At 32.3% G+C, this 19,163-nt stretch overlaps 1 protein-coding gene across 3 annotated transcripts in view; it reads left to right on the top strand.

Moving 5' to 3' along the window:
• Positions 1–264: 264 nt before the first annotated feature.
• Positions 265–19,163, top strand: part of LOC148597983 (uncharacterized) — a 55,324-nt gene continuing 36,425 nt past the window's right edge. For 2 of the 3 annotated variants that reach the window (XR_015918305.1, XM_088560012.1), the window contains exons 1-2: positions 265–568; positions 15,466–15,718. Coding sequence is in view for 2 of the 3 variants with exons in the window: in XM_088560012.1 (XP_088416138.1) it covers positions 15,468–15,718 (251 nt within the window). In the remaining variant the exon portion in view is untranslated. Of the gene's footprint in view, positions 569–938; positions 1,358–15,465; positions 15,719–19,163 lie in introns of those variants that run through there. The other variant, XM_088560013.1, reaches the window with a different exon arrangement.

Below are 19,163 nucleotides of genomic sequence, written 5' to 3' on the forward strand. Positions count from 1 at the left end.
TTATCTTCTTTCTTTTGTAATTCGATGAAACTTGATCGAAGATTAAAACCCCGTTAAACAAACCGAATCTTTTTCCAAGGTAAAAAAATATAATAAATAGGTAAAAATCAATTACTGAACTTGATGCATTGTCAATATCCTATATTAAAATCGATGGCATGCAAACAATTTTACATTTTTTTATCCGCAAATTGATTCTATTTTACGCAGGTTCCCGCGGCCATTGGCATGCGGCAGAGATGAACTATAGATTGTTGACCTGTTCGGCCACTGCCCTATGCTAAGTTCATCTACTGCAGACGAATATATTACTTCATAAAATTATGATAATTTCTTTTCTTATCGCAGTTTGCAGTTGGATTTAAATTGATGAACACGATTAAAATTTTTGAGAGTTTAAAGGTTTTTAATAGTTACCTAATGTTATGACCAAAAAATTCTAAAAATAGTATCCGAGGAATTTGGGTTACTGTTACTTTGAAGGTGTGAAGGGACTTACGGAATCCGCCATTAAATACTATCATAAGATATATATGCAGCGTTTTGAGGCGGAAAATCGCCGTCCAAGGTAAGTGGATATTTTTTATCAAGTTTTTTTCTTGTTTTTGTACATATTTCATAAATTAACTCCATTTTTCTATCGATCAAAATCTTTCCCGTACCAGGTAATCGACTATATATTTTATCTTTAATCGCAACCATGTGCGCGCTTACCGAATGCAATACACAAATGTTTATTGTTTACAACAATGTAATATTTTAATTATTACGTCATGATTTGTTATGAATGGGATTGTAATTAAAATAGCACTTTATGACAGTTTTTATTACTTTGATAACAAGTTAATTACGTAATAAAGTAACGTAACTTTGCTACCTGCGTTTCACAAATCACAGGTAATATTGTGTATTCAACGAACGGGGCAAGGGGAAAGGTGAAATCAGGTCACGCTACGCCAGAACTTTGACTCCACTAAAATATTAGTTGATTATTCATACCGGGGGCGCTATACATGCTAAGTTAATAGTTACACATTACTAACGAACTATGCAGAGATGTAGAAAAAAAATAGCAAGCAATGCTATGATTGGTTGATCTTTTGACCTTAATACATTAAATGATAAACATTCGCCTTTGCGTTGTATTATCTAATGGTAAAAAATCTGTCAGATCTAAAATAACTTTGTGAAATATTACCCTCCGTGAATGTAAGATGCTTAATCGAAAATAGGTTAGATTAGAAAATTGTACACGTAAACTGTTGTGCTATATTTTGTTATTTCTGAATCGGGATTATGTGTGAAAACAGAATGGAAACTTTGGAATTTACAACTGCATTCAAGTAATAAAAAAGTGGTAAGTGCATCATCGATCATGCAATACACTGATTGGTTGATGAGCCTGTTCTGCATGTTTTCTGCACATGTGTTTTTCTTTGATCTTTGTAAGTGATATACATAGAACAGACTTTAACGTAGGTTTTGTTTGGGAATTTTTATTTTGCTTTCTCATGGTGTTAATCTTGATTCTGTTGTTGATATTCAATAGATTTTATGATTTCATTCAGTTAAATGATTAATTTGGGTTAATTTGGTAGGGATACAATGGTAAAATAACACACATTATTCTTCTAAATTAAATTGTTCTATTAGGTGAAAAAGTATCCATGTGTTTTTATAGTAAAAAGTTATTTGTTTCACAGAGCTGAAAGCAGAAATGGTTATTCTTAATTAGATATATAACTGTTGGTTTACAGATGTACTACAAAAAATGCAAATTTAATTTCATTTTCAGGTCTTCTCATGCAAGTGTAATTTTGAAAAGGGAGTGCTTTTTTGGCTTTTCCATTGTTTTTTTGCAAGTAGAATCTTTGAATATATGAAAGGATTTGTTGAATTAAAAAAGCAGACCTTGGTTGTAAGCAAGTTAATTTTTCATGAGGATCTTTCCCATGGCAGCAAATGAAAAAGCTCCTAGAACCTTGAATAAACAAATGTATAACTTAGTGCCTGTATTCTGTCCAAGGCATATCTTTTACAGTGAAACCAATTTCAATTAAGTGTCAGTATCTGTAAAAATCAGGCAGTGGGTAAAGCATGGTACAAAAAAAACACCATTTTGGTAGTGTCATTTGACTATTCCCATATCATGCTAGACCTCTGAGTTAGCATTTCACTGAAATGCACTGAAAATGAACATTTCAAGGGCAGATAACTGTCAAAAACATCATTTTTCTAAGATTCTATTGAAAAATTTCTGAACAAAACCAGTGATGCAGAGATCAAATAATGGTCTCTTTAAATAGAGAAAGTATCCTTGAATGATATTACATTATCAGATTGATTGGTTTTTGACATGCATGTTTCTGATTTTTCCCATTTGCCTGATTCTTACAAATACTTACATATAAATCTTTTTTTTTTGTACAGTAAAATGTGTTCAGTTAAGACATGTGTTTTGTTTATTTAGGTTAAACACACGTTTTAACTTAATGCTTAAGTTACTTACCCTACCAGTGCACCCAGTCCATGCTCCCACTTTTTAGTGGAGTCTGAGTTGCTCATGTACTTTTGTTACATTGTATGTATTATTTTGGTTATATTATGTTCTTTTTGTGTGTGTGTCTGTTTTCCATTTCTGGTCTTTGTCTCTGGATTACATTCTTTTGATTTCCGCTTGAATCTTGGTTCTCTTGATTACTCTTTCAAGGATTGGTTTAGACAAGTTTCAATATATTTCCATCAGTTTAAGGTCTGTTCTTCACAATTTAAAATTCTTCAAGCTCAGAGAATCACCATTTAAGATAATAGTAAATTTTAATCCACTATTTGATATGTTTGACAAAATTTTGTTTGGAGGGGGTATGGATTACATACAATGTAAATAATGAGGTCTAAAACAGACATTTTTTGCATCAAAAGGGCCAAAGTTCAAATATTGTGGCCAGGTTTAAGCCTTGAAATTTTTCAAGTAATTTACTTGTCACTTTATAAGTTAAAACTTTATTGATTTCATTTATAGTAATTTACTAACTCTAGGAGTATTTTCTTGTTTCCCCCTTTTTTTTTTCTTTTTTTTTTTGGGGGGGGGGGGATGGGGGCAGTGTTCTCTCTAAAATTTTTAAATATTATTAGACAATTATGATAGCATCTTTTTTTTTAAAATTGAAACATTATTTGGGGAGTTAAGATTATAAATGGGTCATTGGATGCATCTTTTTTTTTATTTTGGATTGGGCATTTTGCAGTTTTTAACCAATTCCTTTATTTATCATGGTACAAGTGACCTTTTACTAATATTTTTACACTGGTAGATTGGGCATTTTTGCAATTTTTTAGCCACCTTTTTTAATAAATCTAACTTCATCAAGATTCAAGCGACCTTTTACCCTATTACGTGTATTGTTTTCATGTTTCTACAGTATCAATATACTGGTCTTAAAATGAACATCCTATCATGCAACTTATGGGCTAAAATCATATAGCATGCACAAGCATTGACCTTTATAGCTGCTCTGGGTAAAGTAGAAAAGCAAGATTGAAAACACTACCCTCAATACGAGATATGGCCAAAATTTTAAAAGTACTTTTTTGTCATATCTTGTCTAAAAAAAGGAAATAATCTATTAGCACTCGGACATGTTAATGTTTAATTGTTACGACCATTCAATTTACATGTATAACTATTTCCTGTACAAATAAGTGATTCATTGCATTAAAAAAAATAGGTCACTACATGTCAGTACCATATTTCTACAGTGCAACCTAAATAAATTGAACCCTGTATAAATAATCAAACTCTGAATACACAACAAACCTTGCTTACATTCTTATGTAGGAGATTTTAAATTTGATTTTGTGGGAGACTCCCCCCTTTATAGAGTGCCAGACGATTAACATGTATGACTAATAATGTGCTGAATTACAGCTGTTTCATTACTGACCATGATAAAAATCTTATGACCTGAAGATTTGAGATATACTGATTGTACTGTATCTTTATCATGCTTTGATGACATGTATAATACATCTGAGTGGTCAGAATTAAGATCAAAGCCATTTACACTGAAGATATTGTAGGGAAGTTTTCATGAGAAAATCCTCTAAAGCATACCTTGTAGAGCTTAAAAGTTAAGAATCTCAAGTCATCAATCTCTAAAAGTTTTAGGTACTCAGTGATTTTTTACCCTTTTATTGCAGCCAAATATCTGAAATTTTCCCCAAAAGTTGAAAAATATTTTCCCAAAGGGAGGGAAATTCAACATTGTCAGGCATATTTTTTTTAAAACCAGGTAAAGATGCCAGTGAAATGTTGCTTAAGATGTGATTTCTCGACTCTGTTTACTTCTAGGGAATGGGTTTTTTTTTTTGGTAAGTTGCAACCTAATGAATATTGGGAGTACGTATTTGTCAGTTCGGTACTGGTTATGAGTTTCAGATCGGCAAATGATGTGTTTTTGTCCCCATTACCCTGTACCATATTTTCCCAATGTGTTGAAAATACTGCAAAAATTTCCCAAAAATAAAGGGTTGGGGCTGCTTTTAAAACAAGGAACAAAATCACTGGTACTTATTTAGATACTGGTGTAAGCATTGTGGCTTCTAATATCACATGGTAAATGGGATAATCCTGACTAAAAACTTTGCCTTGGCAGCCCATATTGTAGAGGGTTTAGTCTTTAAAAATCATAACTTTAATTTCAAAGAGTGACTTTTTTGAAGTGTGACATACAGTCAATATCCTCAACATAAAAGAAGGATAATTTCATTCCACTATTGAACAGATTTCTGTGAATTACTGTTAATATAATTTTTTATTTGACTATGTATTTACTTACAACATATTCATGCTTATTTTATTGGCAGATCTAGGGAAGGGGGTCGAGAAAAAGGGGTTCTAAGCTGTTATTAGTCAATATTTACCCCCAAAATGTACATATTAAAACCAAAACTACTTAACAAAAGGTGGAGGATTTCAAGCTTCAACCACCTCCCCAACGCCTCCCCCCCCCACCCCCCGTTATGGATCCACCATTTTTTAATTTCCATTTCTCAGTAGTTCGATCATCATAAAATCATACTTGATGAATAAATCCAACTTATAAGTTTCCTCAACATTGGTAATATGATGTTTACAACTTTCAAAAATTTCATTTATTGCTGGGACCAGTTCTAACTATAATTTTACATGTTTATCACAGTGTTGATGTCAGATAAGGTCACAAACTGTAGGGCAAATGGAATATGAACTTAAGCAGGTGCACCTTGAATGAGATAGACAGGGGAATATATCAGGTCACACCTGTTAACCCTCCACATGGGGGGGGGGTGGCTCCCACACAAAGGTTTCATTAAGAACTGGCTACCGTCAAATGTACACCGTTCAAAAAGTGTAAATGGACAATTCAAAATCACAATGGACCCATTCCCTCTTTGATACATTTTGAAGGTGTAGACAGTCCGTTTTTTCTATTTAGCTTGTTCACTGATAAGATAATGAAAATTAACAAAATTAATGGAAAATTAAAATTAAGAATCTCCCACATTAAAATGTGATATGAGGGAGGTTTTTGGTTGAAAATACTATAGTTTCTGTGAAAATACTAAATAATTGAATATAAACATTTTTAAAACATTTGTTTTTACATAAAATTCTCCCGCATGAGACGGTCTCAATGGGGGATTTGTTGCAGAACAATGTTTATCCTTTGTATAATGATGAATGTTTAGTACTTAGACCAGGATGATTGTTGTCACAATAACTAAAATTCTCTTTTTTTTTCTCTTGCAATTTTTATAATAATTGAAAGCACTTAGCATCAAGAAAAATGTTGAATCGACATGAAGTCCTAGGGTTTTGTGCCCGATGATGCTTCATTTATGAAATGCAATAGGAGATATCACCTACCACTTTTTATTATTGCATAGTACATCTCATGAAGGTAGTTTTTGGTACAGCACTGCAAAGTTGAAAATTAAGGCATTTTAAAGTTTTTGCTCCCATGCTTATCATGTAGAATGTAAATCAGACCTGGCAAAATCATTTTTCAACCTGTCGGACATTTGGTCCTGCAACCTAACAAAATCTGCTGGACCGAACAGTTATCTGCCGGACCAAAAAATTCAAGAATTTCGCATTAATTTTTTACTCGATTCAGACGCCATCTTTAAACCGGAAGGTATGGTTTCCTGTCTAATAAAAAAACTTACTAGACATCTGGTCCAAACTCATGCAAATTTTACCGGACCAGCGGATAAAAGTACCAGTCAAGTCTGATGGCCCGACGAATTTCACCATGACTGGTAAATTTTATAATGATACATGTTAAACATAAAATCATGTGCATTACTTATCATGCTTGCTACAAATTATGAATGAGTTTTTCTTTTTAGGAAAATGCAATTTTCATTGATGGGTACTAGAGAAGTTTGCAATACTTTCAAAAGTTTTGAAAACAAAATACTTGTTTTTCAAAGAAATTTCTATTTAGATGTTGTTAAAATTTTTGTACAACTTTTATTGTTATAAGGCTGAGTTCACAAGATTTTTATGTGAACTTATTTACTCAAATCAGGTAAAAATTATGTGAAAACTATATTTTTCCTGTGGATGTTTAGAAAGAGAAGGGGTGTAGTGTTTACCCTTGTTCTGGATCTGTCTGCAACAATTTTGACTATCACAGTTTTCTCAGCCACTACTCATCACAAAATTTTAAAAGATTCTTCATGTAGGTACACCGTATGTTGGAATTCATTTTTGGAAAATTTGACAACAATTTCCTGTTTACGGAGGACTTTGTTTATTTTCCTTGTATCGTGACTGAAAGCAGGGGTACCACTAGTGAGCCATCGCTTGTATATTTTTTGTTTGAAACAGGAATAAAAAGAGTCACTCAGAATTAAAGGAATGACTAAAAAAAACAGGTAATTGATTTTGAATGGCCTGACCAAATTTTATGGAGAGATTACATGTACTGGTAGTGATGTATTGTTTGTTTATACAAATCTAAAATTTACATTGATTTAATTTCTGTGTGGGAGATGTGATGAGTGCTTGGTATCATTAAACAGTGAATAAAAACAGCTTGCTGATGGTGGCAGCTTAGTTATCAATTTGTTTGTTTTAACTTGGGGAGCAACTATTTGATTTTCACCAGGGGAGTCTTTAATTTTCTTTTGTGTATTGAATCCTGTTTTGTTGGGATTGAAAGGGTAATACTAGATTTCAGTCACTGAAGTCAATGATTCTGTAAACAGCGAAGTCATGGCAAATGTTAAAATTAAACTGCTGTGAATATTTTATCATAGTATGAGTTGAGAATCAATGATTGGGAATTTAGAACTGGCTGTAGCTGTGTTTAATCATAGAAATTGTGAAAAAAAAGACAGGGTAAAAATTTTCCTTACTGTAAATAAATGATTGAAAGGGTTAGACAAGTCAGTGATGAAGAGTTTAAGAAATAAACGGATAATAAATTACAATCACAAGCAGAGGTATTATAACACATGATAATTCCGTCCCCATTTTTTTTTTAGTTTCAAGTCCCATAACACTGATAAGAAAAAAAATATAAAAAGATGAATCCTCATTGTTTAAAATATTTTTTTTTACATTATCTCTGAACCCACTGGAGTTGTTACATGTAAAATTGGCAAATAATGGAATACCCCTGATCTGTTCCTCAAATTACAAACAGTGATAGATACAGAAATTCAAAAAAGGGGGGGATAGCTATGGCCTAAGATGGGGAGCCCACTCAAGTGATATTTTTTTTTTACTATTTCCCAGCAATCAAAGTATAAGGGCCTGTACCTCTACCCCAACGTATTCTCAAGGGTACTTGATATGTACTAAGGTCTCCTATTGGATAAATTGTTACTCACACAAAAAATTAATTTATTGCCTAATTTGAGTTTGTACCATGCTCCAGTAGTACACTTAGTGTGACAATCTTTTTTATTTTTAGAGAATTTTTTTTGCCTCTAGAAAAAAAACAAAAATGTGTCATTTATTAATTAATGCACTACATTCATTGGAATAAAAGTACACCAGTGTTAATGTATAAACAAGTTACAAGATGTATGTGAAACTACTAAGCTTCCTGCAAAGAGACACAATTTATATTCAAGATTAATGAGTTGTCTCTCTTTAAGAAAATACTCTCTGTGTAAAATATTTACTTTATTTGACCAAAACTTCAGAATTTCATTAGTCATCCTAAACAGTTTTGGCATTAAGTTTTGGTAAGGAATAAGTGTGAAATAAAGTAAATTACTATGCAGGTATAACTTCTTTTGTGTCTGTATAGAAAGGGGGAGGGCTTTTTAAGCTAGTGGCAGTGTTAGAAACTGAATTTTTTGTTAACAAAGACCCATCATAAATTTACATAAACAGCACTGTACATTTTAAAGCCAATTTCATCATAGACCTGCTTAATTTTACATAGACTCGGTCCGTAAAACTACTGCTAATTTCTTTTACTGTTAAAAGGACATTATTCTGTGGTTTGTCTTTTAATTTAGGGAAGTAGATAGAGTTTATGTGAAAAAAATTATAGTTCCGATTTTCATAAAGGATACCAGTTCTCAAACTCCAACACTTAACAGTTTATTTTTATCCCAAACTTCTGATTTTTTGTACTTGAAATACAAGTCTTGTTTCCCTAAAGACCTCTTTTTTTTACAATTTGCGCAAAGGCTGTTGATCTCAAAGTTGTCTGACCTAGATTTGTTAATAATAGGTAATAATACCCTCAAAGTATTCTGGAATCATTTGAAATCTGTATTTATATTTCATGTTGGTAAATTTCTATTTTTCACAATATTTTTAATTCTCTATTGATGTCTTTCAAATCTTGGTGTTAAAGTTGTATTTTCCTTATAGTCAACTTGTACTATAGTGCTGACTTTGGATCAGCTGTGATCATGTGACCTGGATTCCACGACTAATGGATCATCATATCGTCTGGACATGGCAACTGACCGTTAGATAATTAGCTCTGGGGAAATTCTTCAGAAGATGGAATATTGATTTCTGTCTGCGAAAATCTATATCCCTTGCTTGTCAATGTTCCCTGAATGCTGTAAATGCCATTGTAAATAAAATGCAGCGGAATGAAGCTGTTCTTTGTCTGAGTTCCTGGTCACTGGCGGCTATTGCTAGTGATTTGATTGGTCAGTTGACAGTACGATTGGGTACAATGATTAATGGCAGGAGATTTCGTGATCTTTCATGCTGTCGTGTCACCTCTTATGACCATGCATTGTCAGGATTGGTACTTATTAAACATATTATATAGGCACAGACTTTCCTGTAGGCGTCCATCTCAGGTTTGCTTTTTTCTGAGACTGATTGGGTTGGAACATCAATAAGCATCAAGTTTCTAAAGGACAATAGAATGAGATGAGATATTATAATGGTGGCTGAAGTTGTTAAAAAATTTTGATCTCTAATTGCAAAAAAAAAGGCAAAAAACAAAACAATTCTCAACTCAAGTATCATGCTTATTATGTTGTTTAGTTATGAAATTGAAACTGTCCGATTTTAAACTATATATTTTTTTTATTATTATTGAGAGGTCATTAAAAAATGTTTGGTGAAAGACAAATGCTAGCAATTATGTTCTTCCCAGGTATAAAGTACATTTTTGCCATTTAATTTAGTTTGAAAGCAAATCAGGAGGCATGCTGGTATAATTTTAAGTATACATTGAAACCTTTGACCTTTAAATGACCTCCAGACAGTTTGATGTCCAGTGGTCATGTGATCTGTAATTGATTCCAGTTACTCCCAGGTGATATGTATTGGCAAGCTGTTGACTGTTACAGATTTAGATATTACATGTTAATCTTTGGCACATATCCATTGAGATTTTGGATGGGGATATTTAATGAAAAAGGGGGTTCTATGTTAATATGAATCATGCTACCATTAACATGCATGGTGTGCTCTAACTCTGAAACTTTTTTTTTTAATTTTAGTATAAAATTCTGAAGTCTAATAAGGTATTTCAAATTTTCATATCTTGACAATATGTCTACCCAAATTATTATTGTGGGTTCTAAAATGAGCCAGAATTGCATGCTGCTTGAAAGCCAATGTATATTTATAAAAGAAAAAAATAGTGCTGCATAATTGTTCCTTGTTTGACTTTTGGTGGATGACTGTCTCATTGGCAATCATATGACATCTCCTAATAAATAGTCTTTATATGTTTAAATTTATCTTTTGATTTGATTGAAATTGTCGTCTTGTTCTTGATGGAACTAATGAAAATAGTATTAAAACCAATTAAATCTGAAAAGTTTGCCTGTGTAGTCAATCATCCCAAATTTGCCTTTTTTATGTCAGACTATTGTCAAAGTTGTCTGTGTCCTTAAATGCCCTCAGTTGTCCATTGCATTGGTCACATGACTATTGATTGACAGATAATGTCTGACAGGTGATGTTTATTACCAGGTAGACTGTATGAAGACCTGAGTGTGTCAGAAGTCCAATTATATATTGATCATAAAAAGTACTGGTATACCTGAGTGTAGGTATTATTAGCTGTTATTTGTTTGATAGAACTAAGCATTAAAAAAAGGGGGGGCAATTTCTGCTAGAGAGTACAATACGTAAAAAGGGGGGAGGTAAGTTGATATGAGACAGCTACTGGAGAGAACACATAATTTAGATTTTTCTGGTGTGAACTGGGCTTTCAGTCTGAATAAGGAGGGATAGAAGATTAAAATAGTACACTAGATTTCTAGATTTCATAAATTGTTACTTGGGAAATTGCTTGTAGAGATACCAACCAAAATTGTAAATGAAAAAGGGGGTGAATTTTCAATTGTACACTAATGGTTTTTAGAGTGTGGGTGTACTTAGATATTAAAAATGTAGAAAACTCCTGGTTTAGATTTGTTTTTGATATTCTGTCTGTATGATAAGGATCAATGTCATAGACCAGGGGCTGATCCAGACACTTTGAAAAGGAGGGGTGCCAGTTGGGGTTCCTCAGAAAAGGGGGGTTGCTAGGACATAATTTGCCATTTTTTATCAACACGAAAATGACAAATGTTCCAATTAAAAGGGGGTGCTAACCCCCTACAACCCCTCTCCCCTCTGCATCCGTCGCTGTAGGCAATATGTAATGTTAGTTCATTGTGGTAAATAGTTTCCAAAGAGTTAATTTAGATCAGGTCTAAAACTGCATGGGATTGTTTTGAGGTTTGGTCAGGTTAAATTAATTGGAAAATGAAACAGTGCAAAGGCAAATTTGCAAAAAAAAAAACATGAAAAAAAGACGGTGTGAAAAATTTCCTCTTTTAATAACTGTTTCTGGATACTTGTACAGTATGTGGTTAATGGAGATCAAAGTAAAAAATTCAATACATGTACAAAAATGTACTTGTATTTTATTGAGAGTCAAAGAAATTTTTACTTCAAACATGGAAAAAGAACAAGAGATTGAAGAGGATTGTTTATTTTTTTTTGTAGTATTTTGACAACTGAGTTTAGATTTTAGTTGTTGTTAAGTAATTTGAGGAAATGATTCATTCCTAGTTAATGTTCAAAGACATTTATATAGAATGATGGGATGAAAAATGAGTTGTCAGTTCAAAAACAGTAATCCTGTCTAAATCAAACTTTTTTTTTAAATTGGTGTGGTATAGACAGGTGTTCAATTTACCCAGGTTCAAATGCATTTTTTAAAACAGATATAATGAGACTTTAAAAAGTGTCTGGTTTTATTAGACAGGTTTTAAGAATTTTCTGGGTTCAGTTTAGACAGGTATCACTGTATTTAAAAAAATAAATATATTTTATTTGTTTATCCTGCAATTTGTATTGGATTTTTTTTAATGAAGGTGCTTTTAACCATCAGCAGTGCTTTTTGCTTTTAATTAAATATATTCTTCTTTCTTTTCACCTTGTTTAATGCTGGAAACTATAAGTTGAAATGAATAGTTAAACCAATTAATATCATTGTTTTTTTTTTCGGATATCATTTAATTTAAATCTACCCTTTTTTCACCTTTTTAATGGAGAAAACTAAAAATTGCATTATATAGCAATTTAAGTGGTTTCACTAATCAATATAGATTCGAAAGTAATGTTATACAACCCCATTTTTATAAAGTTCAAAAATTAAAAATTTAACAGGTTAGTTATCAATAATTCATCATCCATAAATGTTGAATTTCACATCAAGACTTATATCTTTCAAATATATTCTCAAATAAGCTATAACCATATCTGTTAACCTTTGGAACAGTTTATGTTGGATATTGGCACTTTTCATGTAAAAAATCAATTTTTAAGTATTTATTTTACAGAAAATGTAGTAATTTTAACCAAAAATCATCCATAAGTCTTGCATTTTTATATGGGAGATTCTTAATATTTCATTTATTGTCTCCCCTACCTCCCACCCCATTTCCCTTCTGCTGGAGGGTTAACAGGTAAGCTATTAAATTGTATGCTTGTAAATGATATAAAATATCTTGATGACCTGGGACCTCTATTACCAGTTTCCCCATTTTTCTCTGATCTTTTGTTTATTAAACTGAAAAATCTATCATTATGATAACCCATATGATTGCTTTGACTTGCCAGACAGTCAATGACCTCTATAAAGGTTATTGTCCATTTGGTCACTTCACAGCTAATTGGATGTGTATTGGCTGGTGTGTGTTGGCTCTTTGCCAAGGTCATTTCAGGATAGAGTTTACCTGGGGATAAATCAGATGGTTTGTTAGGCCAAGGGAATTAATGGTTTGGTTAAGATGAACCAGAATTGCCAAAAAACTGCTGCTTTAGGATAATTTCAAAAATTTATGGAACATTTTGCCGTTTTAGTGTTTACTTTTAACTATGACATCATTTTTCATGAAATTTGAATATTTTCCATTTTCTTTAAAAAAAAATGAAATAATTGTACAGGGTAATTTAGCTAGAGTTTCAGTAGAACTGTTCTTCTCTAGTTTAATGTTAACTTTACTCGTGAAACATGCTTAGATAGATTTTTGAAAAATTCCTTTGAAACCATACAACCAAATCAATACAGATTTATATATAGTCATTAGCTTTGAAAAGAATTCAATTAATTTTACACAAGGAAAAGGAAGTAGAGATTAAAAAAATCTAGGCCTGACCAAATGAATAACTGCTGCTGTTGCTTTGATATTTAAAATTTTAATAGCAACATGTTTACAGAAATGATATTGTGATAAACAATCAAAGAAAAATTAAAACATTGGTTTTTTTTTGTTTTATATTGACAATAGAATTTTCAGTTTTGTCCATTTGATTAATTTAATACACTAAACAAATCTGTCCAAAATTTATAAATAAGGATTTTTTACTTTTTTCTCATACATTGGAAATAGTCAAAGCAATCACAAGTGTTTTAGTCCACATGGCTGTTAAACAAACATTTTTTTATACTTAGGCCTGATATCATAAAACAGATAAGCAAAAAATGCATTACATGGAAATGAATCAGTTAATTACTAGAGTGCAGATAAAAAAAAACTGTGCTATTCATGACCTACAAATGGACAGAAAGGTCAAACTGTTGCATTATTGGTAATCATTATGTATTGGATCAATCATCAAGCTGTTGAATCTGATAGTTTTTTTCTTTGTTGAAAAAAATGGAAACCCACCACTTAGTAACTGTTAAAAAGGGGGGGTATATTTACTATAGTAATTTTATGTGTATTATTTCACAAGATTTGATTCATGTTGTCATGTACCCATTTTTTCAAGGATGACAATTTGGTAGTAACTTAAAATTTGGAAGATCATTGTGGTGGTAGGTGGTGAAATCAAAGATTATCCTGATGACCCTTGAAAATAAAATTAATTTTCCCTCAAAACATAGCAGTGGTAGATTAATTAAGAGGGGATAGGAGACATTTAATCTCACTATAGATTGCATCTACCTCCTCAGTTTTACAGTTGTCCATGTTTCTTTTTGTAACAATTTCAGTCCCATTTTTCTCAGCAACTACTTATCACAGCAGACATTCTTCTTGTATGTATGTCATAAGGTGGGGTTAATTTTCAGGACAATTCAAGAACAACTTCCTGTTTTTCATGTTTACCAAAGACTTAGTTTATTTTCCTTATATCATGATTGAAAGAGGGGGTATCACTAGTAAGCCATCACTCACAGATATTTTCTTTGATAGTGACCTAATTTTCTGGACATGACATTTTTTAACAACTTGTTAGGTGTCTCCAGAAAAGCAAAGGATTTTTACCCTACCTGTGCACTTGGTTCATGTTGCCAATTTAAATGGAGTCAGTGAGTAGGTTGCTCATTTACTTTTGTTTCTTTGTACATGTTATTTTGGTAATTTTGTGTTCTTTATTGTATAAAAGTATTGTCCTTGTCTAGTTGTCCTTCGATCAAAGTTCTTTTTGAATCGGGAAGTACCATTTGATTTTTATGGGGAGGCAAGGATCAAATTTGAAATTAAATGGCAAGATTGAAATTTTAAAAGAAATAAAATCCCAGGAAAGGCCATAAGAAAAAATGAAAAGGCAGGATCTATCATTTTCCTAATTTTTTTGTTAATATACAAAAAAAAAAAAAATTTGGTGCTGGGAAAAAAAAACCAAGATCTAAATGTTCTCAAAATAAAAAGGTAGGATAGAAAATTTTATTCCTGCGTCACCCCTAAAAATAAAAAAGTTACTCCCTTACGGATTGAATCCTGGTTTCCTTGTTTTCCCATTCCTTCAAAGAAATCAAGGGAACCAAGTTTCCAGCGGAAATCAAAAGAATGTAATCCCTAGAATAAAGACCAGACATGGGATTCAGACCCACACAACAAAAAACATAAAATAACCAAAAAAAAAAACCAAAAGTAAATGAGCAACACGGACTCCACTAAAAACTGGTAGCATGGCATGTACCAAGGGCGCCATTAGGGTACGTGTCGTTGCTCATTAAAAGTCAAAACCAGGGTAGAATATTTTTTATTCAATATTATATTTCTGTTGAAGTGACTTTGTACACACGCAATGGTATTAAAAATTTCAGTGCTAACTAATTATGTATTTTTCTTGTTTGACTTGTTTGTTTGTCCATGAGTGGCGTACTTCTAGGGTTGAAAATTGGTATGTACTTGGCATAAAATCAAGTTAACTTGTTTTCTTTGAGTTAAAACACTGCTTATGGTCTTGAAATCATGTTGCCTGTTATTGTATTATGAATTATTGGTTAAAAAGCACCATTTAACAATGTTTACTAATTAAAAAATCTTCAGTACTCAATTCTATAGAAAAAAAAATTGCAATTAAATTCCAAAGTGTGTTATACAAATAATGACTGTATACAAATATGCACTGTATGAAATAAACCAATCTTCAGGATTGATTTTGATATTTCAAAATTCATATGTGAAAACCCCTAAATACAGAGGATTGAAAGTGATCTTGAGATCTAAATAACTTTGTCCCTTTTTCAGAAATGGATGAGGATGGGACAGACCACTGCATAAGGTTGCCAGCCACCAACGGACCACGCCCCTATAAATGTGAGGTCTGCCAAAGATCATTTCGAGAAGTAGCCACCCTAAGAAAACATGAACAGCTCCACCGAGCAGACAGACCTTATGTGTGTACAACATGTGGGAAATCATTCCTCTGGTCGTCAAACTTAAAAGTACATGAACGTGTGCACACGGGAGAAAGACCATATAAATGTAAAATTTGTCACAGGTGAGTTATTTCCCCTTGAATATATTAGTATAAATTAGGAAATTGTTAAGAAGACCATGTGTACAATAAAACCTGCTTTAACCGAACCATTTGGGATTCATTTAAGCTGAAGGTTCCAAAAGGCATCTGTTCATTGATGTAGTGAGGGCATACAATTTGAGACGAAACTCACATTTGAAAAAAAGGTGAAAAAGGAAAAAATTTCAAATAATATTATACAAAGTAGAAAGTGAGGCCCAAATTTTCAGCATATGTTACCATGGTTTTACCTGAGAAATCTGACTTAAATTTTAACCTTAAGACATGTTTTTGGTTGATAAGGTTAAAAAAAGGTATTATTTGAATTTGGAATTATTTTGGAAAAATAAGTAAAAAAATTATTTATAAAACTTGTGTCTACTGATGGGGTTAGTCATGACATCATAACTAAGGGGGGTAAGTAAGTTTTCCTTGCCTTTTATTATCCAACTAACCTTGCCCCTTAGACATGCCGGCATGACTAACCCCCTTAGTAGGGGTTAGTTTGAGAAATTGTTAAGTCATTTTCCAAATTCCCAAAATAATTACAAGTTGGAATAATACCTTGTTCAAAATACATTTTTAGTGATAGACAGGAACTTTTCTCTATCATCCTGGTCGAAAGTGGTCATCTCTTTACAGCTAGTAACCTACTTTTGGTTCTGACAAAGGCTGTAAGGCAAAGAATTTGAGCCTCACTTCTGCATTATATTATATTGCAATGATACATTAATAGTTTCTTTTTACTTTTTTTGAAATGTGGCTATTGTTTACTTTACGCTTAACTGATCCACCTCGGAAAATAAATTGTTCACCGTACCAGTATATGCTATTACAAAATATATGACTGTAATGGAAGTTGTAAATGGAATCTAAGTAACAAATCACAGTCCTGTGAGAGCTTTAACACTAATGTATCATCATGAAGAGTGATTGAGTGACCCATGATAGCTTAGAAATACTGAATTTTGAACCCATGTTTTTTAACAGGCAAATATCTTTATGGCTTGAAAATATCTGTAATCTACTTCTTTCACCGATTTTTATAGCTGTTGATATTGTAGTGTTTGTTTACTCAAATGATGTATAAGCTCACTTAAGAATTACGCAGAGGGTGATAAGTCCATATCTTTTACATAATTTTGAGTAAATGCATTCACTCAAATTTTATACAATGGCAAAAAAAATTTGGTTATATAGTATATAGTATATCCAAGTTATGATATACAAATCCCAATTTTAATAATAAATTGAACTTTCTGAAAACTTTTAGGCTCTTTGAAAAGTTTGGAAAGAATTTCTGCGCTTTTCTTGTTGTGCATGATTCTTAAGTCATTCAGTATTTAAAAGATCTTGACCTCAAGTTGAAAACAAAAAACACTTCATGAATTGATGTCTGCATTTTCAATCAATCTTGAATTACAAAAAATTGACACAAATCCATTTTTCTTAAAGTCATCCATCAACCTACCTTTTCTTTGTATTTATGGCTATCTATACCATTCCACTGATTTAACTGTGGACTTTTAAGGAGAACTGTGTACTGTGAAAAAACCACCTCGGTGGTCACAAGGTAGTGTGTTGACGCCTCAAGTTCCAGGCCTCAATTTCACAAAAAGTCATAAGTAATAACATCACAACCTGAAATAGCATTGTGACGTCATAATTTAGGATCCATTTCACACTTACCACTTTTTGTGAAATCAACGCCAGAGGTCTTCGGTTTGATCCCCAGCTGAGTCACACAAAAGAATCACTGCTTCTCTGCAAAGTATGCAATATTAAAAAAAAATAGAATTCAGAGACTGGTTGGATTTGAGTCAGAATAATGTGTTTGAGTGGACAGGCCTTTCATTAAGAGGTAGTACCAGGTACTTTTACCCTCCTAAGCAACTGAAAGGGAGCTCCAGAATTTTAAAATTTCATACATAAAAGAAAATGATGAAAAGTACCTCCTACAAAACCGAAGGTACCTGCATTGCAAAAATTTAATGGTAAACATAAATGGTAGATTCTCATCCAACCTTCACAGAAAATACGGGGCAGGTGGGGAGATTTTATTTTTTATTTGTTTATTTCTTACCAGATATTTGCTAGCCTAGTTACAGCAATTTGAAGTATAGATATTTTCTAAACCAATAGCCACATCATTTTCAGAGAAGAAACATCATTTTAGTCGCTAAGAAATGAATGATTTGTGTTGTAGTATTTCAATACTAGAAACTGATGGGAAAAAATCGTGATTTTGAAATTCACACCCCACCTAAAAAAAATGTCAATTTTTTAGGGGTTGGAGGAGGTGAGAATTTACTTATTAATTTAATTTGGTTTTAGCTAGCACCATGAAGATCCGGCTTAGTGTGTTGGACTGGTTCAAATCAGGGTCCGTTTTTCTCATACATGTAATGCATGAAATAACTGCAATAATTAATCAATTAATCAATCAGTTTTATGTTTAAATGATCAATCAATATTATCATCATTGACAAACATGTAAAAAAAATGTACTGGTTTATCCAGACAAGGATGTTCTCCTTTGAATAGAGTCTCGATTTAAAGGTAGCACATTGATAAATTTTTGCAGGCAATGTTCCTGGTGGAATTTGAGGGTTTTTTTGAATGTCTGTTTAATTTGTATTGACATATGTGTATATTACACAGTTACATAAATGAACATGTGTCAACAGGGGCAGATTAAAAAATGTATATAAAAAAAATGTGGGTCTCTTCATATCATCATTTGTTCATTTTGAATACATTTCTCACAAAATTAAAACAATTTTCCAACAAAAAAGTGGGGATGGATCTTCATAGTATTATTAGATTATGCACTTTAATTGTACTCAAACAATTTAGGTAACTTTCTGGCCTTTCCATTTTTCAAAAGACTTGAAAGTCAATGATCAACTCTGTTGGGCTGTTATTTTCGTGGTGATATATTTATTATTCATCAATATATTTTACAAGAGACATATCTCTTTACAGAAAGCCTATATACATTTTAATGCCAATGATCACTCACTCCATGCATAATACATCAGCCTTGAGGCATATATGTGATCAAATTTACATGTTATTCTATTTTATTGCTTGGTGGTACTTGGCCTGGAGATTACAATGGTTAAATAAGGTCTAGTTGCTGCTTGAATCTGTCTTTTCATCCATCTGTTCCTCAGTCTGTCTGTCTGTACCACATACTTAGTAATACTTACTGAAGGTGAATATGCCAGTATATTTATTCGCCATTTGTTCATCTGTTCCTCAGTACATCTGTCGTTCCACATGCTTTGGGGGTACTTACTTTAGGTGTATATATATATATATAGATAGATAGTCTTCGTGCAGGCGGTGTTGTCATAGATGTCACAGCGGTATGAGTTCGAATCCCACAGATGGAACAACCAAAAATTTGCATCGCAAATTTGAG

This window comes from Perna viridis, chromosome 14, assembly GCF_037379345.1.
Source record: "Perna viridis isolate PV_CMFRI_1.1 ecotype Kerala chromosome 14, ASM3737934v1, whole genome shotgun sequence".
In the NCBI taxonomy this organism is placed as follows: domain Eukaryota; kingdom Metazoa; phylum Mollusca; class Bivalvia; order Mytilida; family Mytilidae; genus Perna; species Perna viridis.